The sequence below is a fragment of the Danio rerio genome, chromosome 17, assembly GCF_049306965.1.
Source record: "Danio rerio strain Tuebingen ecotype United States chromosome 17, GRCz12tu, whole genome shotgun sequence".
NCBI classification, from domain to species: Eukaryota; Metazoa; Chordata; class Actinopteri; order Cypriniformes; family Danionidae; genus Danio; species Danio rerio.
In genome coordinates, this window is record NC_133192.1 from 40,476,776 (window position 1) to 40,490,084 (window position 13,309).

Here is a 13,309-nt window from a genome sequence, read left to right on the forward strand (position 1 = left end):
ATTATCTTTTAATATATTTTATTTAGGGATTCTAGCGATTACTTGATCTATTGATTGTCAATAACACTTTAATCAATAGACCTTATCGATGACTGATTAAGCATGGACATGTAAAGGTTTAGTTATGATCGGGGCTGTGAGACGCGTCTACGCATTACATCCTCAAGTGTGTGCAGTTTATCTTATGCAGTCACCCTTTTGACATCGCATATTGCGGGATGCATAAAGCCAGTTTTGCGCAGATCTCTGTTATATCTGCAGATGTTTTAACCAAAGTTGTCTGACAGACTAGCACAAATAGGCCTATGCAGACTCTCATTTTACAAATCGCGCATCACAACGAAAACATGCGGGGTTAATGGAGGCCTCTCCACTAACACAGCGAGCTTCTGAGCTCTCATCCGAGTTTATTCTTCCGAGGTAACCCAATAAATCTATTAGTGCTGCGAAAAGACTGTCCAGCTCATGCTGCTCAGTCCGCGCTTAGTTAATGAATTAAAATGAAACCGTGAAAATAGTTTACAAAATATACATCAAAATTAAGTTACACATTATACTAAATGAAATTCATTGCAAAAAGATAAATTTTTAAGGAAATATATATGTTTATTTATTTATTATTAGTATTTTTTTAAGTTTGTGCCTGCCTTAAACAATAGGCAGGTGCATGCTTGCTCCGTGGAAAATAAGGATCTAAATAATATTTGCTATTTATTTACATATATTTGCTGCATTTTTAATATGTCATTATTTTAAAGATTATATCTTAAGCATCTGATTTATAAATTTAAAAGTTAAAAATTTTAAAAATTTGTTTTACCGTCGGTGAGGGACAATGGTACAGATTTCAAAACAAATATCTTAATATTAAAAAGGAATCATAAGCTTGACAACAAAAGATTCTATTAATGTCTTAACAAATATCCTAAAATAATGTAGCCTCTAGAGCAAGCTTTATTGAGATGTGTTTGAGATTGTGTTGTCTGTCATATCTTTCGTCTGTCTTTTCGGGGTTTATTTCTCATAAGGCACTGCTTTCAAAAATGATGACATGTGACTCTGCTGGGTAGCTGTGCTGGTTTACCAACACTAGTTTAATTCTGTAATTTCTTAGCATCTTCATAAGGGTGGTGTTGTTTTAAATGATGAAACAGGCTTGTGGTGTTGCCTGCTTTTGGTGACACGAGTCGTCTGTGCAGTTTGCAGTGCACGCTGCTCTGTTTTGTGTCGGATAGCAAAAAACTATAGCTTAAGACGAAGGTATAGTGACGTTTCTTGTCAACAATGTCTGTGAATGTCTGTAGCGGCAGTACGTAACCCAGGGTATTTGTAGTGGCTTAGGAGTTGTCTGATTGGTGCATTGAGAATTGGATGATGCAAATCCAGCCGCCAGCAATCATAAGCATGAGATCCTCTCGAAATTAGTTTATGAATATACTTCACATATCCAAAAGGGGAAAAAAAACAATATATCGTATAAATTCTAAATTGTTTAAATAATTCTCCATTAAAAACGCATGAAGGTCACGTGACCATCAGGAAGAATGCAGCATCTCAATTCTCACAGGACATGTTCTGTGTTCTCACAATCCCCAGAGTTTTTCCTGAGGTGACCTGGCAAGACCGGTCTTCACAAGAACGCAAGTCCTTTCTCTATAAATCGGCTAAACAAATAATTCAGTGAATCATTAGTTAACTTCTGGCTTATTTCATGTCATATGTATTTATACAGGACAGACGAAGAATAGCCAAGCTACTAGCATAAAATTATTTTTTAGATGTGATCCACAATTCGGTATAAGTTTCTAGCAAGAAAACAAGAATGGAAACAATATAAAGCTAAATATGATTGGGGTCTAGTAAAACAAGACATTATACTAAGATGATCATACACTAGTCATGCAAGCTAGAATATAACTATGTACGCTGTGGAACCAAATGAGTGTTAGAATGAAGACTCATGTGTCCAGTGTGTTTTCACTGAACCATCACAAATGACTGGAGATGTGGAATGCTGAGGGCAATGTACACATTGCTTCCTTTTACTTCACCCACATCCATTTATAAATGTGCCCACATCCGTGTGCCTGTAAGCTAACTGATTTCCTTGCCAATCCTCTTGTGTTCCAGGTATGTGGTAAACACCATTGCTACAATATTAGCAAACAAGCTATGCTAACACAGCCCATCTGGCAGATGTCCTCTATGTGCACCCTATCAGTCTTCTCTTAACTCTTCCTAAACAATAATTGTTTTTTCATCCAAACTGTCAGTTGCAATATCTGTGGTTGTAAAATGACAAAAAAAGTGAAACTCATTGCAGTGCTCTTGGCTTCAGGCAATAAAAAAACAGTTGAGCCAGACAGTAGAGAGAGAGAGAGAAAAGAAAACAGGCTCTGATCTTTTAAGGTTCTTTCACTAGTGAGCGGGAATTTGTAGGCCAAGCTGGCAGAATTTGCATGTCATTCTCACAAAACAAATGTAAATGAGGATCGCACAAACAGCCTATGTAGGACTACAGAAATGTCTGCACCAAAAAGAGGACCCTCTTCTGAATCTGAGTGACTGGCTTTAGTCTTTGCATACAGTGATAAAAAAGACTAACTTTCTGAATTATTTTATTTTGTATTTATTCAATTAATTAATATTGTGTCTATGGCACATTAAGAAAAATGCATTAAATGTGTATAGAGAGGAATTTCTGAAACAATTTATTTTTAAAATCAACATCAACATGTCTGAGGTAGGGCTGCACGATTCTGAGTTAAATAAAAATTACAATTTGTTTTCTTTAAAATCAAAGGTGAAATAAAGGTTAATATGTGGAGGCTATTATTATTGTTAATCTCAAACATATGGTATAACAACAAATAATAATATTAAGCCTATGTGTAGGTCTACTGTTGGTTAAAATGCTCAGTTTTACATAGACTTGGTAAGGTGGACTTGAACAGACTTTGTATTTGTCCTGGTTGTTAATGCACGGTAAAGTGATGACATCAGAATAAAACTATTCATAATTCTGAAGTTGAATTATTATGTTTGGTACATGTGCTTGTCATTTGTCATTGACAACATTATTAGACCATTTTATTCTCTGATAAAATGAAACATTTGTCATTATCAAATTCCCTCCTGCATTACATTCAACATTACAAAGGCTAGAGTAGTTATGCCGACCCAGTAAACATTTATTTGCATGTACAACACTTTGTGTTTTCTATAAAGAAAAAAATCAAATGCTTGTCGTAATCATTACTCTAAAATGCGATACTTCCTTTTACTTTCACTGCTGAGTCTGCTCATGTCATGGCTGTCGTCACTTGGAGAAAAAAAAACATATATGCAAATCATACTGTCATGCGGCTCCTGAGAAACGATTACTCTGTGCTACAAACTGAATGTTCTTTACAACTTTATTAGCTGTTATTTACAACCTATACATGGTCTGTTCACTAAAGTAAATATCATTGGCAGGCACAGGCGCATCCTCTCGGAAGTAAACAAACAATGTGTCAGCTCACGTGTGATTTTGCAGCCGCGACTACATCATTACATTAAGACAGAATTGACATTTTGGGTGAATTATAACTTATAAATACAGTATGTGACACTTTTAATGGAGTTTGGAGGTGTCCATGTTGCTGAGCTAGGTATATAAAACAATGAGAAGACTTGTGTAACCGCCAGTACGCTTCTCTTTTCACTTTGTGTATATAATTGGCTGAATTCTAAAAAAACTGAATTAAGAACTGAGTTAGTGATCTTTTTCAATTACTCGTGCAGCCTTTGTTTGAGGGTTCAAAATCACACAAAACACTGAAAAAAAAACTTGTTTGTGTTATTAAACTTAGAAAACATTTCTGCAGCAAAGCGTGTAAACGTGGATTAAAAGTGAATTGAAGGGTTGAAGTTTTGAAGTGCCCATGTGGAAATGGAGATATAAGATTTGGAAAGTTGAATAATTTTAAAGGTCTCGTAAATTTTAAATAAAGTTTTTCAGGTGTTAGTATCGGTATGTTAGTTTTAAGGATATCTATAAGCTAATGTGCTTCAAAACAGTGACGATTCACATTTTTAGGATATAAAATTAAAATAAACATCTAAAGCTTGCGGTTTGTCACTTCTGCATAAATGATTGACTGATTTTTAAATTTTTTTACATCACCTCATACTTCAGTTTCACATTGATTTTTGACCAGTCAGAGGCTTTCTAGTATCCGACATGTCCCGCCCCCTTCAAGATTCTTCTCATTTGCTTTTCATTTGATGGACTTGTGCTCAACCACTCTCACTTACTTAATATCCGATCAATCTATTATTCATTTAAATCATATTAATATTCAATTGATGCTGTGAATAACTGAGAATATAAGCATGTATCCATGTGCATTTGTCAAACCACGCATTGAAGCATTTATGCAGTGAGTACTGCATACTTTTAATAATACAGCTTTTAAGTCAAATTGATAAATGCTCATCTTTACAAAGTTATCCTCATTATAACAGACGGGTGTGTGCAGGCAGTAAATCACTGATTCACCAATGTCTCAGATAGTCTGTCAATGAGCACTGTCATCAATATAAACATTGCAGCTTTTTTTATTCGCTCAAACTTGTTTTCAGGAGGGCTGATTAAGACTGCTGCACACTAGACTCCTGAAATACTCTACACTTAAACCAATCAGAGAAGTGTTTCCATGTGCATCAGGTGATTGGCATAACACCTGAGGCTTAGCTAGCCAGTTTATAACACAACGCGTCAAACCAAAATAAAGATTTTTTTTTTATGACCATTTATGATCATTATGCTTTTATGCCGGCCGTCAGTGTGCACTCTCACATTAGTGCCCTTTGTTTAGTCAGGAAGTGTTAACAGTTTGGCAATAATTCTGCAGGATAATCATCCTGGTGGGCGCAAGCCTTTATAGTTCAGATCAATTTATATATTTGAGTCACAGATTGGACTACAGTAAATACTAAGATACTTAAAATTATGACTAAATAATGATATAATTAATAGTTAATAATCATATAATTAATAGTTACAAACCTAAATAAATAATTATAAATTAAAATAATTGATTATAACTATTTTTTTATCTTTACAAAAAGGTCTACAAAAATTTATCAAATGTAAAATAACCCTACTTAACTGAATACATGATATAGATTAATGGTTTATTCCTTTAAAACCACTGACCCTTTATGTTTACTTAAGACATAAAATAATGTTTATGAAGATTCACACCAAGATGGGAATTTGCATAATTTAATGTATTTGTCCATCCATGCTCAAAGATGCATTAATCCATAAAACCTAGGAGTGCGGTCACTGGGCTGTACAGATCACTGATGATCAGTTACATCCCTATTTGAGGTGCAGCGTCATATTGTGCGATCTCAGGAATTAGTCAATCAGTTGAGGAAGCTGTATTATTAGGTTGAATAGATGGTTGCACAAATAAATCACAAATAGTTTAGTTGGCCTCACTTATTGCCTAGGTTGTTGAAAGATTAGTTGAGCCTATTGAGAACTATTAAAAGTGTGCCTATGCTAAGATTTTCAAATGCACTCATGTTGTTTTTGTTCCACAGAGACCCAAGCCCCATGAATCAGCGAGTGAACAAACAAGTCAACAATGATGTTAACCTGAGAATACAGAACCTCAATACTGTCATCCGACACATTAAAAATTACTACCAGGTAAGATCTCTTCTTCTACATCCTGTTGCGATGGCAAAGTACTTCCTGATCATAAGCAAGTTCTTTTTTGTAAAGAGCATGTATATGTGGTTGTGTGAGATGCCAGACAGCAGCTGGTCTCCGCAGACATAAGGTGGTGGTTGTGGTCTAATGAGGATTAAACCTGTCTGCAGATGTGATCATCATTGCGGGTAGTTGGTTGCCTTATTTTTCACGGGCATAGAAGAGTTTCTGTTATTTCAAGCCTGTCTAAGCTTTTGATCATAGTTGCTATGAGAATGCAACCAGAAACAACCTCTTGGGGATTTACCTGAACGACCTGAACACATAGCATCATTTAGTCATAAACGGATTGTCAGTTGTAGAAATGATCAGCTCTTCAGACCTATCCATTAGTTAACATTAAAAACTTGCACTTTTCTTTCATTTCATGTCGATTGTTTACTCTTATCCAAGGTTAAATCTTAACTTTTTTTTTTTTAATAAACGTTAATTTAATAAAATGTTTAAATCGTCATATGTTGCAAATATGATATTAATTTTTTTTCATGCTGGACAATTAGGGCTGCACGATATTGGAAAAATCTAGCATTGTGATATATTTTTATTTTGTGATAAATATTTATTTAGTTATATTAGTTATTTAGTTATATATATATATATATATATATATATATATATATATATATATATATATATATATATATATATATATATATATATATATATATATATATATATATATATATATATATATATAATATGAATTTAATTTCACCAGATAACATAAATATCTCTTTTTGGAAAGAACTTCTAATTTTAGATCAATTGGGATGATTCTGCAGTGGGCGTGCATCTCCATAAAGTCTAATAAACAATCTATATAATTTTTTTAGGCTCACACGACACATTTTCTATGTGGTCTATGCTATTTGCAGTGCATTTCTATATTTGCGTGAGTTGTGAATATTTTCATGCATAACTATATAAATACAGTCAAGAAAATGAACAAGTGTTTAATCATTTTCCTAGTCTAACAGTATTCAAGTACAGTTACTTAATGATAAAAATAATTCAATGAATTTAATCGTTGCTAAAGTCACACATGGTAAAATGTATTATGCATGAATGCTTTTAAGGTCATTATACAATCACAGGCATAAAAAACTTTAATTAACTTTAAAATTATAAGCTATAAAACAAGCTCATCATTGCATATCTTGCGATGTGACTATTGAGAAGGAAATGATATATAGTGCAGCCCTACTGTACATTATATTATTGTTGCAATACTAAATTCACTTGTAGCATCTTGTAAACAGATTATTTTAATGAAGGGATTTTGTTTGAATAGCATTTTTTTATTTAATAATGTGACAGTATCACCTTTTTCTTAAATAAAAATAGTTGTCTGCTTATCTGAAATGGCCAAATTTGAATAACAGATTTTTTTTTAATGCTGATTGCATGTTTCGTGAACACGCAATTTTTTTTTCACTTTTTTGTGAAACATAAGTGTCCTAATAGTGTTTTTAGCAGTCATATGACTGTCAAAATCTCAAAAAAAGTGTTTTGGTGTTTCGTGACCCTCTTTCATATGGGTATAGGATTGGGCTAATATAAGAGTGAACCTGCTTTTTCAGTGAGTTGAAGGTGGTCTGTAAGAGACTTATAAAGATAGTAATTTTTGGGAAGCAAACCGGGAGACATGAAAGTACAAGGTCTTTCTCAACACTATATTTGAGAAATTAAAGCACTGACTCATAGTTTATGGTCTTGCAAAAAACAGTTCTCACTCACAATCACTGCTGGATTGAGGCTTTTATGTTGTTGGTTTTGGGAGTTGAAATCTTTTGATTGGTTGGGTCAATTCTGGGCAGCGTCCCACCATCTGAGTAAGCGTTTGCCACATCTGACCCCTTTTTGTCTTGGCAGAGCGTCACAGAAACATTCCTCCTCAGACCTCGCTGCTTTCCATCCCAACTAAGAGAAAAAAGACTGCTTGTGTCAGTTTTTGAGAAAATTGTATGGATTTTATTGTTGTATTTTTTTTACTCTCATCTGATTATGATTCGAAAGTATTCATCAGTCATTTAATGCTGTTCAGTACTGGTAGTTAACATTTACCATTAGCTATGATTCCATCTATTGATTTTTATGCGCATTTTGGATATACGCATAAAAAATCGATCGATGGAAATGCCAAGATGCGCATAAATTTTAAAAATGCTCATAAAAACCATATGTGCATAACTGAGTTGGGTGAACTTTTTATCCGATAATATGTACATAACTAGAATGGAAACACTTTTCCCAAGCAAATTCCAGTATGCGCATTAAAGTCATGTGATTTTGTTAAAAGAGATCGTGTGATGATAAAAATGTGTCTCAATGGACAAACCAGCAGGCTGACCACATTGTAAAGCATCTGAAATGTTTTGGTCATTCTAAAACACTGTTTCAGTATCAGTGTTATTATATTGTTCATTACCTCTAGAATGAAGACTGTCTGTGCTTCGTGTCTCATGTCTTCATGCGTTCATCACATGTCGACATTGTCTTCTGAGGCGCAAGTAATTTATTAAATGAAGAAAAGATTCACGCAGCTTCTCCGACTGCAGCAAATTCCATTTTTGCTGTTGATATTTGGTGTCAGTTAATCAGAAAGTGGGGATTTTGTTTTCTTTGACTACTTGGATGGAAGAGCTGCTTTATTTGCACGTTTTTATGCAGTATCTCAGTTGTGCATAAATTTAATTCGCATTTTTGGATGGAAACATAGCGATTGTGTCTGAACCAAGTCAGCTCTTCGAGCAGTTTTGCATGGAAAAGCAGCACAATAAAAAGATGTTTGATGTTTTATGTACTGTTGTAAAGATTTGCACAAATGATATTCACATAAGGTGGGACTACTCAAACAGAAAGCCAAGCAAATCTACAAAATGATCTGTTGCTTGTTGTGGCTTGGAGGTTTTCATCTAGTCACGTCACATTATTTTGAATATGTTTGGGGCACAGCAAGAAGAAGCATATTTTAATCCACTACTATTCTAAATATAAGCACCTGTGGTCATTATTGTCCTGCTCTTTTGCCCTGTCATACTTTTGCCATGAAACAGTTGCTTTCTTTGTTAAGTTCAAATGAACACTCTGCAGCAGAGATATTAAAATAACCTCTTACTGATTAGTGTTGTTATGCATTATGCAAGATTTTGGCAGAGCTTCAGAATGTAGTAATCACACAACCCTCCAGTGATGGAAGGCCCCCTTAACCACATATTTGGCTTGGGTGGAGCTGCTCTGAGTTTTTTTTGTTTAAATTTTTTTTTATTGGTCACCCGATGGGCTCAGTAATGAGTAACTGAGAGAGTTGTGTTTATACAGCAGTGCCTTTACCTTAGTGGATGTACCATTTTAAAAGGAACCTATTATGCACCCTGAAGTTTTAGCTCAAAATACCTCACAAATAGTTTTTATAACTCTTTAAAGCTGCTTCTTTTTTGATTAGATCCAAATTGTGCCAATTTGGTGACTGTCGCTTTAAATTCAAATGAGATTTTGCACCCAGCCATCTTTTTAAAAGGGGGTGGAGCTATAAATGCATGTGCATCGCTATAGTGACTTCACATTAAAAATGCCTCTTAGTCACTGACATTATATTTAGCAGGTGAAAATTCTAATGGTGGATGGCTGCTTCTCATTCAGTGCTGTTTATGCTAATGGGAGAGAGATTGTCATTAATGGACAGGACTTTCCCCCTCTGATGTCAATCAAAGTTTCTGCAGACTGTTTCTATCAAGTTTGATTATAAAACATAGAATTGTTTAACTTTTTAAAATTAAAGGCTGAATATATTCACATACTGTTGCCACAACTGTGTTTAAACCCCTTATAAGAGTGATTTCTGCATAATAGGTCCCCTTTAAGCTAGATTTTTTAAAAGTTGTTCTCAGTCAGATACCTTTGGTCAAGCGGGTAAAACTCAGCTTATTCATTAAAATTCTATGGACTCAGGGGTAAATATACGCTCTAGGTCATTTATGAAACTGGTGGCCAACAGTCAAAGTTTCCTCATATTGTCCAAGACACACACATAAAAGCTTGTTTTCTGCCAAAGAGAAACTGTCCTTTGTGACCCTGGAAATGAACTTCAGAAAGGCAACATTTGAGCATCAGATGTGGGTCAGTGCTCTGGTGAACAGAACCAGATGTGTTGTTTTATCCCGTGTTAATCGCTCCCCCAGAGACCCACATATGGGGGTCTAGATGAGGGGGAAGGGTTACTGAAATGTGAGAGCTGAATACTTCAAGACCCCCTCATTTGCTGTCCTACAGACATTGGGTTATTTTCCAAAAAAATGCTTTTCACATTACTATGTTGCTGGATAAGAAAATGAGTTATGTCTAATGACGCATTGCTATGATTTGGCATGGTTTCATATATATTGTAATTCTTATATTTATTAAATGTCCATATTATATTATTTGGCTATTTTTGTATTATATTTATTCATATTATTTCACATGTGTGACTTAACATTGTATAAATAGAATTCTGTAGTGAATACTACAACTGTAATTCTATAGCAATACTACTGTATGTGCACATTTAGTATGCACATTTTTATGATTAAATTTGCATTCATACGCATCATGGCATTACTTGTATCTGCTATGCAAATGTTTTGCTATCCACTTGTTAAGTCTTGGCGTATGGAATACTGTTTCTGGGTCCAAGCTGCTACTCGGTTGTATTGAGGTCATATAACACATTTAAGTGATTTGTTTACTTTATAACAGTACTTTATATATACATAACCATCTTTGGATCTGCTGCATTCTTACATAAAAAAATTGACAATTTATACAAAATTAATAACTTTATGGCCATCGGATAAGGCATGGTTATACTGTACTGTTACAATCCTATGTTTGTCTTGTCTCATCTGTTTTTTTTTCTTGTTCCTGTTTTGCTTAGAACACATCCAATTGGCCACCTTGGCCATCCTGATTGGCCTACAGTGTTTTAAAAAGCCATGACACCACTTCCTTGGCAGCCATCTTGTTTTTGGTCACTTGCTTGTGTTTGTTGAAATGTTTGATTGTGGTATAGTGCAGAGTTTTTGGATGTGTTAGGACTGAGAATATTGAGATTTGTGAGTACTGTTTGTTTTGTTTGACTTCTGAGATTATATTGAGAATTGTGAGTACTGTTTGTTTTGTTTGACTTCTGAGATTATATTGAGAATTGTGAGTACTGTTTGTTTAGTGTTGGCTTTGTTCATGATACTTTGTTTCACCGGCTTGTTTGACCTTTGTTGCCTGCTGACATTGATTTTGGATTGTCCTTCAAATATGGTTGCCTGTTTTTGTAAATAGTGTATATATTGGGATAGTAAGGAGTTTGACGCCATTTTCTTTGTAAAACCTTTTGGCCTCTGTTTTTGTGTTAGGTAGTTAGGGAAGTGAATTGTACATTCTTTTCTTTTTGTTTGTGATCAGGTAAGTTAGAGATTTAATATAAAGGAATTTTTGTTTGTTATTTTGGCCTTGTCAGCTCCTGAATTCAAACCCCAATAAATCTTTGAATTAATTTTTGTCGTCTTGTCTTTCATGTTGTGCACCATCCCTAGACGGTGCGTAACATGTACATACAATACTAAACTAAACTAAACTAAACTAAACTAACTAGAAAGCACATTTAAAAACAACTGAAGTTGACCAAAGTGCTGTACATAGGAGTACTAAAAGACAGAGAAGAAAGCAGAATATAAAATAAACATTTTACAAATAAAAGCAATAAAAAAAGTGATCAAGGAGTATTAAAAGCGAGAAAAAACAGATGCAGTAGGTCTTTGAAACAGACTTAAACACAGAAATGGAGGGGGAAAGTCTAATGTGAGTTGGTAGAGTGTTCCAAAGTTTAGGAGCAGCCACTGCAAACGCTTGATCACCTTGTTTTTAAGGTGTGTTCTAGGCACATTAAATTGGGACCATAAGATCTCAATGAACAAGAGCAAAACTATTCTAAAACTGTGCCACGAAGGCCCACAGCTGTCTCCAAGCATGTAAACAGGATTAATCATTGCTTGATACTCTTAAAAGTGCAGATTCAGTTCTGTGTAATGCTGTGTTCACACCAGACGTGGAAGAAGCATCAAGCGCGAGTGATTTACATGTTAAGTCAATGTAAAAGCGTGAATAGACATCCTCCGGTGCGATACGGGAGAATGGCGCGGCGAGAATGATGCAAATCACTCGAGTTCGAAAGTCTGTACTTCAGCGGACATTCACGCTGTGTTAACCAATCAGGAGCTTGCTCTTGTGGGGGAGTGATTATGACATAGACCTGCTGTTGGTGTCCCGGGGTAAAATCCTCTGGCACACACTGACAACAGTTCATCAAACTGGGCTCTGCTCAGTCAGAAGCACCACTAAATTCTTATATCATCCAGGTTAAGTTTCTGGAGGAGTTTATGAGCTCACAGAGCTGGGTGCACCTCTGAAAGGATCTAGTGGACTTAGACACTGCTCCAAACGAATCAAAGCTGTTTTAGCCTTCATAAAGCACATAAACGGTTATTTTCTCAATAAAATCCATGTTAGCCATTTTTCATTGAAGCTAGTCACCGGGCAGACAGAAGCCCTGCCCATGACGCAAATCCTGTTTCGAAGTGGATTTGATGCACAAGTGAAGCGGATTTTGACACGCGAATAAAGCGAGTAAGCTCAAATGTTTACACATCTTTATGCGTAAATATCGAGATTTATCCGTGCATTCCGCGTCTGCAGTGAACACAGCATAAATTGTTTTTAAAATACATGTTGTGATCATGAATTTTGAAAGTATTACAGCGCTTTGTAAATATTTACTATTACTATTTGTTGAGCCTTCGGTATTTGATAGTACTTGGATCCATAAGCTGCTTTATGCGACGTCAGACATGACATAAGTTGATGGAAGTGCCATAAGTAGCTGATTATCAAATGAAATAACATTTTCATACGAAAAAAAAATGTCATTGTTGAACCAAGTTGAGTTGGAAAATAATAGATTCTTCCATTTGGTTTTCACAGTTACAGTAATTTACGGTTTATTTCTTGTCAATGATTTTGTGCTTGATTGGGGCTGTTCTGCCTATGCTTAAATTGTCCTAAATGTCACCTGATAAAATAATTTTGAAGAGCTATCAGTGAAACGGATATCAACACCACCAGCAGTACTGAATATCAATAATTGTAACAATAATCAATATTATTCACGAAATACCATTTACATATTAAAAGAATCAACAAGTTGTTTTTTTAGTTTCTTTAATTTTGATTGATTTCGGGTGTCACAGTGGGTAGCACGATCGCCTCACAGCAAAAGGTCGCTGGTTTGAGCTTCGGCTGGGTCAACTGGCATTTCTGTGTGGAGTTTGCATGTTCGCTTTATGTGGGTTTCCTGCGGATGCTCTGGTTTTCCCCACTAGTCCAAAGAAATGCTTCATAGGTAAATTACGTAAGCTAAATTGTCCATATTGTATGTGTGTGAATGAGTGTTTATGGATGTTTTAGTTGCAGCTGGAAGGGCTTTGCTGCGTAAAAACATACGCTAAA

The 13,309-nt window shown here is 35.1% G+C and overlaps 1 protein-coding gene across 3 annotated transcripts in view; it reads left to right on the plus strand.

The window, feature by feature from the left end:
- Positions 1 to 13,309, plus strand: part of ccdc88c (coiled-coil domain containing 88C) — a 112,358-nt gene that overhangs the window by 5,351 nt on the left and 93,698 nt on the right. For all 3 annotated transcript variants that reach the window (XR_012392729.1, NM_001423870.1, XM_073927271.1), the window contains exon 3: positions 5,599 to 5,707. Coding sequence is in view for 2 of the 3 variants with exons in the window: in NM_001423870.1 (NP_001410799.1) it covers positions 5,599 to 5,707 (109 nt within the window). In the remaining variant the exon portion in view is untranslated. The remainder of the gene's footprint in view (positions 1 to 5,598; positions 5,708 to 13,309) is intronic.